The sequence below is a fragment of the Phyllostomus discolor genome, chromosome 4, assembly GCF_004126475.2.
Source record: "Phyllostomus discolor isolate MPI-MPIP mPhyDis1 chromosome 4, mPhyDis1.pri.v3, whole genome shotgun sequence".
Lineage (NCBI taxonomy): Eukaryota > Metazoa > Chordata > Mammalia > Chiroptera > Phyllostomidae > Phyllostomus > Phyllostomus discolor.
In genome coordinates, this window is record NC_040906.2 from 191,764,767 (window position 1) to 191,785,965 (window position 21,199).

General features: G+C 36.2%; 1 protein-coding gene across 2 annotated transcripts in view; it reads left to right on the plus strand.

The window, feature by feature from the left end:
• The first annotated feature begins 414 nt into the window (after positions 1 to 414).
• The window catches only part of VTA1 (vesicle trafficking 1), a 45,809-nt gene continuing 25,024 nt past the window's right edge, over positions 415 to 21,199 (plus strand). The window contains exons 1-4 of one of the 2 annotated variants that reach the window (XM_028509419.2): positions 415 to 580; positions 13,195 to 13,289; positions 15,691 to 15,818; positions 16,453 to 16,528. In XM_028509419.2, coding sequence (XP_028365220.1) covers positions 469 to 580; positions 13,195 to 13,289; positions 15,691 to 15,818; positions 16,453 to 16,528 — 411 coding nt within the window. In that variant the 5' untranslated portion in view covers positions 415 to 468. The remainder of the gene's footprint in view (positions 581 to 13,194; positions 13,290 to 15,690; positions 15,819 to 16,452; positions 16,529 to 21,199) is intronic. The other variant, XM_028509421.2, reaches the window with a different exon arrangement.

Sequence of the window (21,199 nt, forward strand, 5' to 3'; positions counted from 1 at the left end):
AGTGTCTAAGATTAGAAAAGCTTCTGATAGGCTGTTAATATATCTGAGGAATTGGAAGCAACAATTCTTGAATGATGCCGAGGGCAATTCATGCCTTTACCCTTTTTTCCAATCAACAAACATGTTATTTTTGTTTTTCCCTTTCTATCCTTCCTTTAGCCACAAAATTGGTGAGAGCCATGGTGACCAATAAAAAAAAACAAAACACATACACACACACAAAAAAAAAACAAAACAAAACTTCCCTCCTTCGCACCAGCAGAGAGCGCTGACTAGTATCTCTCAGACTTTAAACGCCAGGAGCCAAGCACACTGAGATTGTTCCTACTGGGAATCCGTAGTTGACTTGCTGTTGCTGAGCAACGGAAGAATGGGTGGGACTCGCCATGCGCGCCTTTGCGCCTGATCTCCGCACGGAAGCGGAAGTGTGGGTGGCACGCTAGTAGGAAGTGGTGAGTCGAAGTAGAGATGGCCGCGCTTGCCCCGCTGCCTCCGCTCCCCCCGCAGTTTAAGAGCATACAGCATCATCTGAGGACGGCTCAGGAGCATGACAAGCGGGACCCTGTTGTGGCCTATTACTGTGAGTCTTTCCGAGTTGCCGCGGCCTCCCTCACCTGCCAGGGCCCACCCACCGTGCTGGTTCACGGGGCAGGCCCCGCCCCCTGGCTTTAGACCTGAGCTCTAACCTCTGCCCCGCCCTTCTTAGAGGTCCCGACCAGCTCTCTCCTCCTTCGCGGATATCAGAAAAGCAAAACTCCAGAAGCACCATGCTGTCCACCGCCTCTTCTGTCTTGGGCTTAAATATTCCTAAGCTGACTGCATAGTCTTACTAATATTGAAACACAATGACCGGAGGTGTGTTTATTTTTCTGTGTACACACGAAAGAGCTGCTCGTCTCCATCAGGGAAACCTGAAAATAACATGAGTAGTTAGTTGAATAATTGAGTTGGATCATCGAAGGCGAATGTCCCAAAGACAGTAGTGATGTGGACAAAAGGACTACAGACTGATTTTGTGAGCACAGTAATGTGGGCAGGTTAATTATGACAAATGCAAGCCAACCAATTCAAACACGCAGAAATGGTAAAATGGAGAGTATCTGCTACGAAACAAACATTTACATTTGACCATTCCTACCTCTGCATCCAAACAGCTCTCCTACCAGTGAGAATTTTTAGTCTTAATACCTGGGTTAGGACATTTGGTGGCAACATTCTCACTTTGATTGATTTTGGAAGTTATAATCTACAGTTGATGGAAAACACGGATTAAATTTGTTCAGACTTTTTTCCTTTGTAGTGAAGAGAGTAGTTCCAGTAGCGTTATGTCAACTTTGTTCTATATTCTGTACTTGAACTTTACTGCAAATAAGTAGCCCAGCAACTATAAATCTTTTGAAAGGATTTTTAGAGTTAAGCTTAATGTGTCCTTAGTTGTTACAAGACTAGCTAAAATCTAATCTACTGTCATCCCTGCAGTATTCCAGGTGTACCATCTTCCTTTCTCACGAGTGCAAGGCCCTTTCAAACCTCCATGTTCTTTTTGGAATAGTCTCCCTTTTTTTCTCCGCTTATCAAATTCCGTATGATTGAAGTTCTAACTCAAATGTCACCCCTTCTGTAGTCAGTAAATTGAATACCCTCTAGGCTTTACCTCATTTTGTTCAAATCTTACATCTTCATTTCTATTGTACTTGTTATTCAGATTCCTCAAGCAGGGGGCATTAGTCATTCAGCAGGTATTTATTGAGCTTCTACCTGCAGTTCCTGCATTCATGGCATGTGTATACAATCGAGTTGGGAGATTAAATAATAAAATGAGTATATTATGTAGGATATGAGAAAGTTATGGAGAAAAATAAAGCAGGGAAAGAAACTCGGGACTGCCAGTAGAAGGGTGGTAGGGAGTGAGGAGGGAATTTCACTTTCAGAGTGGTCTGGTAACTGCTTCACTGAGTTCATATCTGAGCAAAGACTTGAAGGAAAGGAAAAGTAGACTTTGCTTCATCTGGAAAAAGAGTATTAGCTTTTCTCCATAGAGGGAATAATAAGTTCAAAAGCCCTGAGGGCAGGGGCTGCTTGAAGGAAGATCAAGGAAGCCATTGTAACCACAGTGGTTAGAGCAAGGAGAAAAAAGAAATGATGTGAACAAAGAGGTAGTCTCTTACAACAATGCAGTAGGAACTGTTGTTCCTGCCGAAAACTAATCTCTACTCACGGGCTCTGTGTTGTATACTTCTGTGACTACCCAGAGACCCTTTATTTCCTGTGTCATTATCCTCTCCCTCTCGCCATTTCTTTCTAAACTTGTCCCAGTTTCCTTTATTTAAAAAGTAAAAAAAAAAATAAGAGCTCTCACTATGACATTCCCCTGAAATTGCTGTCCTGTCTGCCCCACCTCAGAGATTAACTTGAAATAGCTGTCTGTGGTGGTTTTTGTGTCCTTATCTCATAGAATCCTTTCAGCCCATTGAAGCCTGGCTTCCATGCCCATTATTTCAGTGAAACAGCTCTCAGCAGGGTCATGAAAGAACATTTTTATTGCTAAATCCAGGTGGCACTTAAAAAATATTTTGTTATGAAACATATGCATGTTAAAGAACCTGCATAATGTGTGTATACTGTCTAAGGAATAATAAAATGAGCATTAGTGTACCCACCATGTTTGATGTTATTGGACTTTAATTTTTGCCAATCTGGTGGGCATGAAACGGTGTCTCATTGGAGCAAAATTTGCAATTCATTGAGTCTTAATGAGACCGAGCATCTTTTCATATGTTAATTAACCATTTGTGATTCCCTACTGAAATACTGTTTATTGCTTTTGACCATTCTTCTACTTCACCATTTTTCTTAATAATCTGAAGACTGTTCCTTTGTTGTATACATTGCAAATGTCTTCTCTATGTTCCTAGGTCAAGTTTTCACTCTATGAAGTCCTTTTACGTTCAAAACTCTTAACATTAAAATATAGCCAGTTTATCAAGCTCTTCCCTATGATTGTGTTCTCATTTTCTAGTCCTTGATTTCCTTCTGTGTAAGTAATACCTTGTTTGGGACTCAGACATATTGCGCTTCCTGTGTTACTCTGTTCTCCACTGAAATTTTCAGTAGACCTGTGTTGTGCTTTTCTCTTTTATTTCTTTGTCTCTTAATGTTTTCATAGTTTCCATCTTTGTCTCTCTGAGCTACATTTGGTGTAGTTTCTTTAGGTCTGTGTTCATCTCCATGTAGGTGTCCTATTGTATAACCCATTTCTCGAGTTTCTACCTTAATATTTTATTTCTCCATAGTCAGTTATTTTTCTTTTGAAATTGGCCTAGCCATTTCTGATAGTCTTTTGTTACTATATTTTTAAACACTCTTATTTCTTTAAATGCTTTACATGTGTTTATACTCATGTGCGGTGTGATAAATCCTATGGCTGCTGTATTTGTGGCTACGAACCTGCCATTGAACAGGAGGCTGCTCATGGTGACTTCTTTCTTTGTGACTTGTGTTCTAGGCACACTAAACCGGTGCACTTTGAACTTCTGTATGCAAATAACTCTACAGGAATCATTTTCCCAATTCTCAACTTCTGTGTTTGTTTCCTGACATGGCTCCTTAGGTCACAGTAGCAAAGTAGTATGCTGCTTCTCTTCCCACATCCTGTCCGCAATTGTCCTTCGCCTAGTTTAAAGAAGAAGGGCATACTCTTAGGCATCATGAGTATTTTTACAGGTGTACTGTCCTGGAGAAGAAGGCGGAAAACCTCCTGGGTTCAGACAAACAGGACAATTCAAATTACTAGTATTAATGAAGCCTCCATTCATTAAGGTACTAGGTAGAGCTTCCTGTCTTTCCCTGTGTTGTATGGAAGAGAATCAGAGCAAAGAATAATAAGCTTTTGTTCAAAATGCTGGGCCGGAGAAAGGATGTCAAAGGAACATTCTAAGTTGGGAGAAGAAGGTGGTGTGTTTTTCTAAGTGGGGTGGAGAAGTCACCTGGAGTTTGTCTCCTTTCAGGAATAATTATTCAGGAATGAATCCCAGAAGACAGAGGAATTGTTCTTTGAGATGAATAGTTATTATTTGATCATTTTGGATTTTATCAAGAGGGATGATGGAGGACAGTTTGGGACCAGGGTCATGTGAAGAGGGGGTGGGGGAAGATTAGCTTTGGGGACAAGGACAAGGAAGGACACAAAGGAAAATTCTCTGTTCACGTCTCTTATACTCATACACATATATGTTCAGGGTTAAAAAAGAAAGAGAGAGAGAGAGAGATCACCAGTATTGTAGTGTGCTGAATTCCCAAAATGCTAGGAATTTGTATGAAATGACCTTACCTTTTAATTCTCTCTTCGTTATTAAAGAATGTAATTTTTGAGATAAGAGAAAAAATGGCAAAAGAGAAATGCTTAAGGGGCCAGTGCCTTTTCCCATCCAAGTGACAAGCTCATGTAAGGCTCTGGCTTATCGAAACTTTAGAATTAGCATTCAGATGACAAGAGGCATGTGGGGACATGGGTTAAGGTATTTATTCGAGTTCGAAAATTAAGTCCTATTTTTCTGGCTGATTGGTTTGGCACTAACAACAATTTTTGCCATTTGTGTAGTAAGGTAGACATTCTTCTTAAACTAAATGAGCTGTACTCTTGGCGTGTTTCTGGTTTTTTCACAAATACATTTAAAACAAGTGATAAAATGGGCTATTTATTTATTTATTTGCCAGAGGATGTTGAAATGAACAGTATCTCAGTTTTCCCAATCCTGACTTAGTTTCTAGGATAAACAAGAGGCCTCTGACTTGGGGGGGGGAGACTCTTTGTAGGATTTTTTTTACATGCATCACCGGAACTGATGGGGTGACAGATTCTTTTCTAGTTTTAAAACAAATTTTGAGGGAGACTTAACTGAATTGTCAGCCTAGATATTAAATGATTGGTGATTACATGGTTTTTAGCCTATACCCCAGAAGGAATTTAAAGAATTCAGTGATTTTTACTTTGACAGAACTTTCATGCTCATCCGCTACTTTATGAGAATGAATTTTCTTAATGTTACTTTCATAAAGTGGAGATAGAACCAAACTCTATTATGGTTCATTATGACAAATCATATCGATTCATAGATATGCAATTTAGCTCATTATAAGATGCTTTACTTTATAATTAATGGTTATTGAAATGGTGATTGAAAAATTACTATCTCAAGGCTTGCATCCTACTGGGTGGTCTTCATTCATTTCTTGTGCCAGGTCATGCCACACCCCTGGAGAGATTTACACAAATAAAGAACAGGAACTTAAGAAATGTTTGTTAAAGTGACCTGAATTTTAAGACAACAGTGGTCCCCAGAGGGAACTCATGGCCGTGTAGTTGTTAGTAATAAAGAACTCTCCACCCCACACACGCATCGTTTTTGTAGCTCTTAGTAGTGCGGACAGTGCTTTCCTTTAATGTGTCTGATTTGAACCTCAAGATCCTCCTGGCAGTTCTCTCAGTAAGTGAAGGACCAGGACCTGAATGACAGGTACAGGATGAGAAATGGCTATATGGGAAATTGTCAGTAGCAGGTGGTACTTAGACTTCCGGTTACAGAGTGAGTGAGGGTAAAGGGACTGTTGAACTGGTGAAAATTGACCGGGGGACGAAAAGCCAAGGCAGTGATCTGGGAGATTCCTCGTAAGTGGAGGGTACAAATGAAGGCCAGGCTTAAACTCTGTGTGTCTCTCTTTTCTTCTTCTTTTTTTTTCTTTAATAAACCAGAAAATTTTGCAGTGTCTTCTAAACACGGACGCTGTATGATAAATATTTTGATTCTATCAGGTTTGGTGTTACAGATAAAACCAAACCTAGAAAAACATTCCTTTCTTTTAAATTTGTTTAACTAATTAAACGTAAGGTTTCAAGTTTAATTTGTTAAAGTTTCCTCTAGGGGGTGACATTGCACAATTTTAATAGGTTTTCAGTGAACTCATATAAATGTTCTTTAAGAACCATTTGTTTATATGCTTAGAAAAGGTAAAATACAGATTTTAGGAAGTTGTAAGTATGTATGCTTATTTCAATTCTGGACAATTATAAAATTGTGGTTGAGTTTAAATAAAGGCTAAATACTGGGTTTCTTTATTGATGGTGGTGAGCCACATGGATATTAAGATTAATAATTAGTTGCCTATTGTTAATCACACAGAAATTAGATTTTCTAAAGCCAGTCAGACAACCTTAACTTAGCCCAAAACAAAAAAGCAGTTTTTCTTTTTTGCTGATTTCTAAATCTGTAAGACTAATCGAAACCCATATCCTGTTACCTAATCACCTTCATTGGCTGGTTAAGGATAATTCACTGTAGTGATGACAGCTTAATAATTAAAAAACACAGAAAGTTGAACTGCTGACTTATCCATTAGGATTACATTCATTTATCTTGTATTTGTTTTTGTAAACGTGCGTTACACTTGAATTTTACTTTGTAAAATGATTCATTTTAATAGTTACTCCTTTTTTGAGTAAATAATAGATCATTCCATTATTAAGAGTCTTTTTAACCTGTCCTTTAGACTGAAGGGATGGGACAGGGGAATGTGGTAACTTGTCCTTAACTGTCACTGTCTTGGTGCTCGTGCAAGTTTAAACATTTTCGGTAAAGTTCATGTTTTTTGGCAGTTGCGTTTGATTGTTCAGAGTGAAAGCTTAGTACTCGTGAGCAGCACAGGATTGTATAGAATAAGCTTCACTGCCTGGTGATTTCCTGCTTTCATGCAGTTGGTCATTTTTTTGTGGCTTGGCAAGGTCTTCTGGTTTTTAAATGTTTTTTTAACCTCAGCTAATCATTATTACTGTTTGGAAGCACTTGGATTCATTGTACTTCTACTGTGGGATTGTTAAATATTCTTTATTTTATTTTTGTAATGGTTGCTGTAGTATTTACAACTAACTTATCACAGTCTATTGTCATAATAGACCTCCTCACATATAAAGTTAAGAACTTTACTTTCTTTTCTCCTCTTTTGTTCTTTGGTTATAATTGTCACAGTACTTACTTATACATATGCCAAAAACCCTAAAAAAAATTTTTTTAATCTTACGTTTTAAAGAAATGTGCAAAATTAGAGAATACAATTTTTTAATATTTTCACATAATTACCATTTTCAGTACTCTTCATTGATTTGCATAGTTCCAAGTTTTAAACATAGTTATCATTTTCTTCTCTTTTCAAGAACTTTATCATTTCTTATGAGGCTCACTGATGATGAATTCTTCTCATCTTCTGTTGTGTGAAATAAATTTTTATTTCACTTTTATTTTTGAAAGATAATTTTGCTGGGCAAAGATTATAATTTTTGGCACTTTTTTTTGCCACATTTTCCCACCCTTTTAGCTGGGGATCCAGTTGTGTGTGTGTAAAAACACTTGATATTTTTCCACACCTCCAACCTCTTGTTTTCAGCCCTTTTTCTCACTGCTTTGAGTGGCTTCTATTGCTGTATTCTGAAGTTCACTAATCTTTTCTTCTGTAGTGTTTAAACTATTATTAATCTTATCCAGTAAATTTTTTACTTCAGATATTATATTTTTCATCTCTAGAAATTTTATTTATATTCTTTTGTGTATGTTCTGTTTATCTCCTCATTTTGTTCATGGTTTCCCTAAAATACTTAATAATGGCCCTGGTCAGGTAGCCCAGTCAGAGTGACGTGTCCACCAAAGTTATGGCAGCTCCATCATAGCCAGAATTAAAATCTGTGGTCTCATTTTAATAATCAAATTGTTACTTAGCATTTGCTCTGAACCAGCACAATTTTTTCTTAGGAATTCAGTAGTAATGTTTTCTTAAAGTTGCTAGTTTGTATACATTAAGACATTATGAGCTCACAAAATGTTTTAGTGAAGGAATGATTGAAGTAAATACTCTTTATTTGTAGACATTCATTAATGCTTTCTTTTTAGCTTTTAATTCAGAAGTCCCTACACAACAGGCAATACTAACCAGGCAGCAGATATTTACAATATAATTCTAAATAGAGTAGTATGTTTGGTTCTGTTCATTGGGATAAAATTTGCTTTTAGACATTAACCTATACCATAATGATTCCTATTTGAGTGCCACATTTATTAACCTATTATCACTCTTTACAGTTGCTTTTAATATATTTTTTGTGTATTTAGATCATACATTTGATATTTTTTATTTCTTATGTGCGAATAAGGATGTTTTAGAATATTAATGTTTAGATTTTATGGAACTTTGAATTGCACATACCTGCAGGATTAGTAAATGTTTGTCTCCAAATGCCTCACATTAAATTAAAATCAAGTTGGAAAGTATTTAATCCTTTTGCTGCAAATATGCCTCATTACTCATCTTCAAATAATATTTATTCATAAAAGTAAACACATTTCCTTGGTGAATGAATCTCATATATTTTCTTATAGTTGATTTTAGCACACATTTATGCTGTTTTAGTGGGTAATTTTCATGTTAGACATTAATTTTTCATCGTACTGCTGCTGCTACAGTGAGTTACTTGTCTTGAACAGAGTTCTATATGAATGTGGTCCTTTTTTCCATCCTTTATGGCAAAAAGATCTTTATTAATTTTCAAAAGTAGACTTAAGTTTTTTTCCCTTTTACTAGTATTACAGAATGCATCTTGTAATACATTTTCTGTACTTAAGAATTATAAACCACGTAAAATACTTAAAAATGTAAAAGCCAGGCCAATTTTTACCGTAAATCTCTGATTCTGAGATGATCCAGTTCTTTAATTAAAAGTGTTACTGCACAGGCCTGGCCATTGTGGCTCATCTGGTTGGAACGTTGTCCTGTACACCAAAAGGTTGGGGGTCGATTCCAATCAGGACACCTACCCAGGTTGCTGGGTCGATCTCTGGTTGGGGCTCATGTTGGAGGCAATCTATTGATGTTTCTGTCTCTCTTTCCCTCTCTCTCTCTCAAATCAATAAACGTATTTTAGAAAGAAGTTTTTGTGTATAGGATAATGTCCCTGTAATTGCAAAGAATAAATGTGCATGTAAACCAAGAAAACAATTCATTTGGAAAAACCAGTAAGCTATATTGTCATTACACTGTATTTTGCGAGTCAGCCACCTCTGTTGAGGTTAACTTTTAAAGAAAAGAAGCTTATGTTTGTTTATGTTTGCATTGTGAGGGAGGATGATAATGGTTTTGATTATAACGAAGTTGGAATAATTCAATTTTGCTTCAAAGGAGGTAGACAGACAGACAGACTTTGTTTTTATTGTAAGCAATAGTAGAAGTAAAGAGTGACAAATTTGAAACTGAAAATTATACTTTTTACATAGGATAAATTGCTTTCTAATGGTAACGAGAAAATGCAGATTAATTTTCTGCATGTGTGCTTAATGGTTAAGTTCTGAGATGGCTGCCACTAAAGTCAGGGTAAATCTAGGAATCCACCTCATTTCATATTATCTGGGCTATTACTGTGATTGATAGCCTTTTATCCCCAAAGTCAGTCTACACTTTGGATGGTTGGTTTAGCATAGTGTTCACTGCTGTGGTTAGAGAATAAGGGAAAGGGCCTGTGAAGTGAAAATGTCAGTACCGTATTTCATGTGAGTGCAGTACTTAATATCACCATGTTTTAGCATGTTGGTCATTATTATATATAGACGGCAAATAAGTAATGTCTTAAGTTTTCTGTGTCCTTTTGGGTGAGGTTTTAATGAGACTCAGGTTGTTTGAAATAGACCTTTGGGAGATTGGGAAGGCAGGTATCAGGCTTATTTGTTAATTATGGTCTTTTTCATGACATGAATATGCCAGCAGTCTCTGCCGCTGTATGTCAGTGTAGAGGAAGAGCATAGACGGCTTCATGGGTGAGCATGCTTCACCACAGGGATGTGAAAAAAGATTCGGGGGTAGAAGGAGATAGGGCAGTAATGTCTCAGAAAAATATATTGTGAAATCAAGCTGGTTGCATAGGGACAATAAAGGAGATCCGACGGTCACGAAGAAGTGGGGGGACACCAGAGAACTGGGAGCCTGGTGAACTAGGCATAGCTGGATATTGGGAAAGAAGGATATTCTTTTTAGAGTGATTGCTTGATACACTGATTTTGGAAGTTCGTGATGGTAAATTGATTATGGAATGATGACATGTAAAGGAGACTGCTTACAGTCATTGGGGATCAGGGTCAGTAAGAAGAGAGAACATGTTAGTGTGTATGTATAAGAATTCAATTTGCTTTCTAATCACAGATTATCCAAAATAAAAATAACCAAGTAAAATATAATTTACTTCTTCATTTAAAAGAAGGTTTTATATTCTCAGTACCCAGTGTCAGTATGCAAATTCCATGAAATCATTAGGGATTCACATTCTTTCCCATTTCAAATCTAGAAACAAGCATGTGATTACCATTTCCAAGGTTGCTTGTGTCCAAGATGCCCACTAGAGTTTCAGTCATCCCATTTTTATTCAAGGCAGCAGGGAAGAAAAAGGGGAAAGGATAAGTGAAATCTCGCCCCTGCTATCATTTCCCATTTTAAGTTGACTTTCCAGAAGTCTCTCCCAATGGCGTCTGGCTGAACGATGTTTGTCTTATTTAGATAGCCATAGTTTGCTTTGAGGAATATTGGGAAATGTACTATTCTGGCTGGGCACATGACAACCTCCTAAGAATGTCTTGTTAGTAAGGGAGATGGGAAGAATGGATGTAGAAAGGCAACTCTCAGGCCCTGCCGAAAGTATTGGTTATCTGTGTGAACAAAGATTTTGTTGGAAGAACACCAAGGTCCATGGGCATAACAAGATCAAGAAGAGGGTGGCATGAGCCCTAGACCAGCAAGTTAGAAGACACTGAGAAAATGCTGGAATGTATGTAGCTGTAGAGTACAAAGAGAAAACCAGTCATACTTGTCAATCCTGAGAATGTAAGGGAATTAAAAATTACCACTCAAAAGGGCTGCAAATGATTTCTATAAGTGACATCCAGGTTGTCATCAAGACAAAGAGAGAAAAGGAATCTGAGGAGATGCTTGGATACGGTAGAAGGAATGGGGGCATGGGGAAGAGGCATGGGCTAGGTGGGGCCAAGAAAATACCATTTAGACTCAAAAGGAGTGAGAATGCAGTGAACACTGATTCTTAAGCTTTTGGTCACATGAATTAATCACAAATCTCCAATATATTATATAAATCATCTATAAATTACATTTATGTATTGGTGTGCTAATACTGTATTGTATTATAAAAGGTATAAAAAATAGAAAGTTTAGCCCTGGCTGGTGTGGCTCAGTGGATTAAGTGCCAGCCTGCAAACCAGCAGGTTGCAGGTTTGATTCCCAGTTAGGGCACACACTTGGGTTGCATGCCAGGTCCCCAGTAGGGGGCATGTGGCAGGCAACCACACATTGATGTTTCTCTCCCTCTCTTTCTCTCTCCCTTCCCCTCTGTCTAAAAATAAATAAATAAATCTTTTTTAAAGGATAAAATGAACAAGCATAAGCTGGTACATTGGGTCTGTGTCGACTCTTGTCAAAATAGTAGCTGATCCCTAGATGGGTCAAACTCTTAAATTAGATTTGTGGGAATAAATACAATAATAAATTAAACCTTAAACTCTAAAACATGAGATAGCCCTAAAAACTTAAGCATTAAAAAGTAGTTCCTTCAGATAAAATTATTAAAATTAAAAGCACACAGAATATACATAGTATTGTATGTATATTAATACATTTTTAAAGAAGATATGATTGGGTAGACATCATTGAGTTGGAAAGTACAAAGCTGTGTATTATAAACTAGAAAACAGAACAGCAATAGACCCAGTAGACCAGGTAGGCTAAGGAAGCAGGATGTACAATTACAGAATTAGGCCCTTTTATCCCATAGAAACTTAATAAGTGATAATGAATTATAAAAGTGGCATTTAAATCAGTGGGGCAGAATGAGCTATTATCTATTCAGAAAATGTTTAGAGAAGGCCAAGTACTCGTCTGTATGCAAACCAAATACTAAAATTGCAGTCATCGTGGAGTTTAAATTCTAGGTGAAGTAGAGACAGGATAAATAAATAGAAGATAATTACATGATGTTGGGAAAAGTAAAACAGGGAATGAGGATAGTGTTCACAAGATTCCTTTGCGGGGGGGTGGCGGGGGGGGGGGGGCATGTTCCTACTTCATACTGTATGAAGTGCAACCACAAGCCAATTTGTTAAAAAGCGAATAACCGAATAGAAAATTTGGTGGAAGTTTTTTCTTTTATTTTGATAGATATTCCTAATTCATAAAGGAGGATATAGGGCTATTCAGTAAATACCTATTTAGTAGTCAGGAACATGGAAAACCAAATAACGAGATAATCATTTTCAACCCTGAAATTGGCAGGAAGTTTAGTAATACATTTTTAATGAGTTGGGGAGAAATGGGTTATTTTATATGTACAATATAATGGTATGTTAGTACAGTAACTGTTTGGGGGGACAGTTTAAGAGTAGCTCTCAAAATGAAAAAGGTATGCATACTATGACCCAAGAATTCCACTTCTTCATATCTGCCCCAGGGAACTCTCAAATGCATGCACAAGAAAGTATGGTAGGGCAACATGACTTGTAATGATTAAAATCTGAGAGCTGCCTAGATACGTTTTAGTCAGAATGATGTGTCCGTACTGTGGAGCACATTAGCCCAAACACAGACCTCCAAAACATAGTGTTGGTGTAAGAGGAAATTACAGATGACATGTACACACCAGTGGTAACAACAGTTATCACCTAACTCTTCACAGCTCTTGTCATTGAAAAAGCTGTTAGAGAAGTCTTCTGCTTTAGCCTTATCTCTAATGTTTTCATTAATTTTTTAAAGAGTATATTTTTATTGGCATATATAAAAATGATTCAAACAATTCTTTTTATCAGCCTCAGCTCAAATCATAGTTCCCATTATTCCAGCCCATGTTGTATTTTTCTCAGCATCACCTGTCTGACACTTGGCACGTGGTCTCACACATGTGGATTGCTTTTCTGAGTGACCCAGCTTACCAATCCAATCACAGGTCCTTCTGACAGCTTAGGACCTAGTCTTCTTTTAACATGCCAAAAGAAAATGCCTTACTTGGTAAAAAATTGTTATTACATCATGGATTCTTTGCATTCTTAGAATAGTGTTTATTGTTCTTTATATTTGTAAATAAGACTCATTTCCCTTTTTTTGTAGGTCGTTTATATGCAATGCAAACTGGAATGAAGATTGATAGTAAAACTCCTGAATGTCGTAAATTTTTATCAAAGCTAATGGATCAGTTAGAAGCTGTGAGTTAAATTGTGATCGTTTATTCTCTAATCAGTGTTTAAAATGCTATTTTATTTCATTTGTGTATTTATGTGTAGTCATTTTAGTTCTTTCCCTTGGCAGCAATCAGCTATGTTATCATAGCTGAGGAAAAAATAGACACAGTTTGTTTGGGGTTTTTTTTTTTAACTTTTTTCTGTCATGGGAGTTATAAGCAAAATTCAAAATGGGACCCATCATCTTTACATATACCATTATATCTTGTTCCATATTGTTATAAGTGGCCTTTGAGTCATCCTTTCATAAGTGATGAACCTGTTCTGACCTTCAATCTTAGAATAATATTTATTGTTCTTTATATTTGTAAATAAGATTTGGATGCAGATGATTGAAATGGGTTATTTATTTAGTAAAAGGAACAATGAAGTAGATATCAGTTGTCTCTCCTCTCTTTCTCCGGCTCTCGGTCACCTTGAATTTCACAGGTTATGGAGAGATACCACTGTATAATTTTTCAGGTTATTTATAAATATTGAAAGTTATTCTGATCAAAGCCTAGTTGTATTAAGCAACATTAAATCCCTTTTAGACTTTAATTTATTCTATTATAATTACGAGAATATTTATTTTGTTGAAATTTGAAAAATCCTGCCCTGGCCAATGTGGCTCGGGTGGAGTATCATGTCATGGACTGAAGGGCTGTGGGTTCAGTTCCTGGTCAGGACACCTGTCTGGGTTGTGGGTTCAGTCTTGGTCAGAGCACGTGCCAGAGGCAACCAGTTGATGTTTTTGTCTCGCACCCATGTTTCTCTCTCTCTCTCTCCCCCCACCTCCCTTCCCTCTTCTCTCTAAATTCAGTGAGTATGTACTTAGGTAAGGGTAAAAGAATAATCATTTAAAAAAACACCAAAATTTTAAAAAGAAGAAAAACCCTAAAGCCTTTTTTAAATATAACTTTTTATTTTATAATATCTTTAAGAAAAGCTATTTTAAAGCAGTAGTATGGTGCTAAGATTTAATATTTCAGAAAGTCATTTATTTCAGTGTGACAGTCTGAGTAAAATGTAGGAATTTAGTGTATTGTTTTTTAAATACTTCATAGTATGTATAAGAAAGGCATACACTGACTGGAAATTTACACAGTTGTAAGTTGTATTGATTTGAGGTTTATGTTTATCTAAGTTTTAAAAACTTTCATAATCCAGTTCTCTAAGTTTGTCATCTATGAGGCCTGTCTGGAAAAAGCCCAGCCATTATTAATGTAAAGAGAACAGACCATGCAACATGTATGCAACCTGGCAGCTAAGGAGAGTGGACTGGAATACACATGCGTGAACAATGACGACTTCACTGTACTAGTCAGTGGCGGAGGTAGATGCCATTGAGTGAGCATGTGCACTGTGTGACCATCACATTCTAAATGATTGAGCAAGTAGAGCAAGAAATCTGCATCGAATTTTGCATGAGATTTGAACATTCCCCCTCAGAAGCTGTTCAGATGATTCAGAAAGCCACAGCTAACTGGTGATTAGCAGCTTCATCATGACAGTGTGTCTGCTTATGCATCATGTCTCATGCAAAGTTTTTTGACGTAACTTCAAATCACCCAGGTGACTCAGCCCCGCTACATCCCAGAACTAGAGCCCTGAAACTTCTGGCTTTTCCCAAAACTAAAATCACCTTTGAAAGGGAAGAGGTTTCAGACCTTTGATGAGATTCAGCAAAATACTACAAGGCAGCTGGTGGTGACTGGGAGAACTGTGGGAGGTCCCCAAAGTGCCTGCTTGGAAGGGGACTAAGGCATCATTGCCCTGTGTACAGTGTTTCTTGTATCTTGTTTCTTTTTCAGTAAATGCCTCTTTTTCATTTTACATGGCTGGATAACTTCTGAACAGACCTCATATACCTTACTTAGAAATCTCTCTTTACACATGTGCTCTGAGAGATACTATTTTAGGATATAGTGCTCCTTTTAACCTTTTTTTTAATTTCATAAGAAGAAATTAAAATGGGAATAAATGAAAATTTTAAGTTGTATATGGTTAGGAAAAAATTTTCTGATTCCAATTTTAGGGTACTGATAGTACATTGGAATATATTTTTTTGAAATATGTGTGATGCTTTAAACTCAATACTTGGATGTGGTATCTTTGTATGCTTGGTTATTTTGACTTTTAGAGCTAAATTATGCTTTCAGGTTATCATATACATGTTCCTTTAAAATTTTGTGAACATAGGTTCTGTTTTAAATATTTTGGGCTGAGGCAGAGCAATTTTTTTCTTTGCAAGAATTCATTGATAAGTCTTTTATTGAAATAAATATAAAATAATTTATTTAAAATGATTATTAGGATAATTTATACTTAAGTATATATTTCTGTAAGTCCAAAATTATAAACTTTGTATTTGATTTTCTTTTAGCTTAAGAAACAGTTGGGTGATAACGAAGCTGTTAGTCAAGAAATAGTTGGCTGCGCCCATTTGGAGAATTATGCTTTGAAAATGTTTTTGTATGCAGACAATGAAGATCGGGCTGCACGGTTTCACAAGTAAGTACAGCCAAAGAAAACTAAAAAAAAAAAAAAAAAAAGTGGCAAGTTTACCTACTCTATACCAGAATTATCCAGTTTTGATTGAACACTTTTTGACTTCCTAATTAAATGATTCAGATTTTTAAAAATTACTTTTAGAATCTCAGGATGATTCTGACCCAGGACAGATTTATGTTTTCATTAAATATACTCTAACTGGCCATTCTTTCACATTTCTCAAAATCTTAAGAGTTGATTTTAGCCAGAAACAGCCTGATTCTGTGATGTTGATTTTAAGAACTCCCACTCCACTAATTCAAACGATTTGTCATTATTAGAATGATACTTAAATGAAAGAAATTCTCGTGGTTTTATATGCATTTAGCTGATACTATAATTACATTATCTAAGATCACATGTTCTCTATAAAGCCTTACTGTGCCATATGTACCTTTATATGGGTGTTGTTACTTTCTTCTAATAACCAGTTACAGGAGGAGCTTTATTATATTCTTAAAATCTGATTTTGTTTAAAATATTAAATTTCAGAATGTTTTGATAAACATTGGAATTTTTTTCTTGTAGCTACATGACTAATTCTACATCTTAATGTTTTTGCTTTAAACTAGACTAGTTCTCTTTTCTCTTCCAGAAACATGATCAAGTCCTTCTATACTGCAAGTCTTTTAATAGATGTCTTAACAGTGTTTGGAGAACTCACTGATGAAGTGAGTATATAGTCTTTATTGTCTTAATAGCTAAAGATTAGTATTGTTGCCATTATTCAATTTTATTATGACCATGTTTATTTGGAGCAGTATATCTGTCTGAAATGTAATGTAAGCAAAAAGTTGAATTTTAAATTTGCTATACATTTTAGAAAGTATAAGCAAAAGATATTTTTAATAATACATACACTTATTGTAGTAAGTTCTTTAAATTCAGATGTATATTTTACCCTTCAGCAAATGCATGACTACAGTATTGAGCAGCACAGATTTTGAGTTTCGTGTTATTAGGTGTTTAAATATTACTAAACCTGTATGCTATCAGGTTTCTTCCCTGATATTTGGTAAACATAGTGCAGGCAGAGACTTTTTTAGGACTTTTTTCTATTTCATTTCTACTGAGAAATATTGTTTATGATTCTCTTGCAAAATACATAATACATGTAGAACATGATATCACACAAACTATTTATTGATGTGTTTCTCATAATCATTCTAAGGTAAGTAGAGTACACACTCATTTTAGACAAGAGCAAACCGAGGCTAAGTGACGGACATTGCTGGGAGTTCAGTGTTGTTTTCACTGTTGTAAGAAAATTTGTCCTCTGAGAAGGGAGGTACTAATCTACAAAGAAGCAGGGGGAAAGAAAACCATATTGAGACTGATAAAAGCATGCTATTTTGGTTATTTGAAATCTATGAAGAACATTGCTGTCTGTGATATGATTTTTTTTCCAAAATGATGAACAGCTCATAGTAAAGTTCCAAACAAAACAGTATAATCTATGAGATATTTGCATTTTTGTAAAACAATTTATCAAAGCTGTGCAAAAAATTCTTTATGTTTGTTTGTAAAATGAAGGCTGGGTGGTTAAAAGCTGGGTTTTTGCATTGGCAGAGTTGTGCTGGACATTTCAAAATTGTGCTGAATGAGAGACAACTTTTTGTGTGATTGTTCCTTTGTTTCAAAACACCAAGCATCCCTGGCTCTTGCCTACACGTCATTCCCCAGCATTCAGACAACCAGAAAGCACCCCAGATATTTCCAAAACTCCTTCTAGTGTGGGGGACAGTGCCCACCGAGAGCCATGGCTGTGTAGTTTGAGACAGAGTAGCATGAGAGGAAATCGAGACCTGGAGTGGGAAACCTGAAATGCTTCCCAACAGGTGGCCTGTGCTGTATTCTGAAGGCCTGGTGGATCCACACCGTTTAGTTCCCTTTCTGCTCCCATCTCCTACTACTCATCTGGGTTTTCTTCTCACTCTGTTGTTGTGGTATGGGGCACTATACTAGATACTCGAGGATGTTGTGGTGATTTAAACATGGCATTATGGAAAGCTTTAGATAGTTCAGTATAGTTTGGAGAGTATCAGGCACACAAAATGGAATAATGGACCTCATATTAGAAAACTAAGTCAGGTCAGAACAAATTCTACAGAGAAGAAGGGAGAAGAAAGTCAGTGTCGGAGTGAGCATGCTGAACACCTGAGGCCTTCTCTGTGACATTGGTACATAAAGACTTTTGGTCTTCTAATGAAATTCTTTTTAAAAAATAGAGAGCCTTTTTGTGTTTTTTGTTTGTTTGTTTGCTTGTTTTTTGCAAAAGCCACTAGTTCACCAGCTAGAGTACTGCAATTTACATAATTGCTTTACACTTCTCTTTCTGTGCAACCTGTTCTTTGCTGTCTTAGTTTTCTGAAGAACCTAGGGACTTTTCATTTCCATTGCAAGTTCATCCTATTTCATGTTTGTCAGGCCAGTCTGCTTACCATCCCCCTAGCTTTCACCACCAAGAACTTTGTACTTTTTGCTTGCTTTAAGTTTTACCTTCTCTTGAGTCTTAGCTACATTGTTCTAGGCCTTACACGAATTTCCCCATTCTCTCAACTCTTCCACCATTAGAGCCTCAACTCTGTGAATAGGACACGATAAATGTATTGACTTGGGTTTAAGTGCAGTTTGCACAAAGAGTAAATACAGTGACTAGTTAGAATTTCGAAAGTTGTTAATAGTTTTAACTTTTTATTTTTGTCTGTACATGGAAATAATGTTCAGACCTGTTTACACAGAACATTCACAACTCTTCTGAAGTGTAATGGATCTCAACTACTCACAGTATTTTGGTCTATTTCCTGAAATTTTTTTCCCTTTTAATTCCATGTCATTACTCATAGTTGCACAAAACTAAATAAAGTCTGTATTTTCTTTCATCTTTAACTGTTTATATATGTGTGTTTTATCTGCCACTGTTCTGTTTTTCAACTTTCCAATTCTGTTTGAGGGATACATATTAAACTCTTTTAACTGTGCCTTACATAATTCCATCTCAGTATTTAATTAAATTTGTTGTTATACAAACTTCTAGCATTCCTGTAGCTTCTTGGGTTCAGTGTCCCAGTTTTAGCTACAGAGTCACCAGAATAAACTTTAACTTTGTATTACAAAGAAAGAAATGTTCAAAACATACTTCATTTTCTTACTATTTTCTTACCTCTTCATTACTCTGTTGTCAGTTATTGATAGGCTATCTTTTGTATTTTAGATTTATATTATTTCTAGCAATGTCTTAAGGAACACATACCATTTTTACCCTTTTTCCTTTATATTTTTTGCATTAGGCTTAATATTGCTAATTAGGAAGAATACGAAAATCACTTATTAAAGATAATGCTCCTCTTATCTCTTCAGTTTCTGCTAATTTGAAGGAGTCAAATGACTATGGTATGTGTTCCCACCCATACAGACCTTGTGTTCTAACTTGGAAAAAGAAGCAAAGTAACTAACTACCGCGATAGGTGGTCTGGTAATGATAAAATACAGGGAAGGGGTGCACTTCTACCACCTGTCTGGCACCATACTTAGGTGCTTTAAATATATTTTGTTCCATTTTTCAACTGCGAGTTACAGTGAAAGAACTGAGGGCCAGAAAAATGTAAGTACCTTATCTCCAGATGCTATAGCCAGAACAGTTCTCAGACCCTGAGATAAAGATCCAGCTTTTTTCTGCTTAATTTAGCAGTCTGTTGCAGACTGATTGTTTTATAAAATACAAGTAATAATTAAATTACTAGAAAGGTGAAACTTAAAAAAGACATGCAAAATACAACCTGGTCTGCACTAAGTTTCCTAAATACTCTCAATTTCTCATTTATTTTGTCACAAACTGGTGAGCAGTTTGCACACTAGCACTTGTTCTGGGCCCGTATTTTGTGTAGCACTGACCTAGATCCCTCTGTGGAAGACCCCATTGACTCCTGTTTGTATCCCAGTCTGGACGTTTGCTCCTGGAGAGACAGGGCTGCAACACGACCGGAGCAGTTGTGTGCACGTGTAGCCATCTGGAAGGAAGGAAGTAGTCTGTTTATGGTACCCCTCACACTGTACATTTCTGCATTACGCACCACCTTACCACTATCCTAGAAAACCATGAAAAAGTGGGAGAGTTTTATCTAATTACAGAGGCATGTGTTCACCTGCACTTAACGTTTAATTAATTGTAAATGGAGTGTTTTTGCATGCAGTGTTAGTGCAAAGTGGTTCAGAACACTACAGGCATTGGCTTCAAATTCTATGTGCCACTTCATACCTGGGTAAGTTATTTGACTTATGTAAGCCTGTTCCCACATCTGCAAAATGAAGAAAATTGTGATACCTACTTCATCAAGTTGTCCTCGGTATAAAATGAGAAAATGCATATAAAGCCTTCAGCAAAGTACCTAGCAATAGCAAATGCTTAAAACAATTAGTTCTTACTTTTATTAGTTGATGGATAATGTTCGAGTGTAATGCATTTAGAGAGGACATTGACAAATACATGAAAATTTTAATGGAAACTATTCTAAACTGCTCAATCTTATATATTAAATGAATTCATTTAGAAATAGATTTGCATTATATATTGGTATTAACTACATGGAGGTCCAACATGTGTGATTGGAGTTCCAAAAAAAAAAGAGAACAGAAATAAAATGTAAAAGGAAAGATTTTGAAGAAATAGTAACCATAGATTTTCCTAAATTGGGTAAAAAAAAAAGTTATGGATCTAAGAAGCTCGGTGAACCCCAAGTAAAATAAATACAAAGAAAGCTATAGCTGAGAACATAGTAATCAAACCAATGAAGTTCAGTGGTAGAAGAGAAAACCTTGAAGGAGCAGTCTTGGGAAACAGCGCACTGTACACAAGGCGACAATGCTTTGAAGGATGGCTGTTGACTTCTCACTTTTTAAAAAAGTTTGCAGGATGGTAATGATATTGACATATTAAAGTACTAAAAGAAAAAAATAAGCAAATAAACTCTGTCAACTTAGAATTCTATAAAGAACAAAGGTATCCTTCAAAAAGCAAAGTAAATTGAGACATTTTCAGGCAGTTTAACTCATTGCTAGCAAATGTGCACTAAAGATCTAAAGAGCTAGAGAGCAGAGAGGAAGTTTTTCAGTCTGAAGGAAAATAATACCAGGTGGCAACTTGGATTTATAGGGAGGAGTGAAGTACATTGGACATAGTATGTAGGTAAATACATATTTAAAAAAAACTATAGATATTTTAAGGAATATAAACATTTAAATAAATAAACATTATTATACCTATATGTATATATTCATTTTTTATCTTTATAGTATTTTTTTCCATTACCATTTAGTCCCACACACCCCTCTCCCTGCAGCAG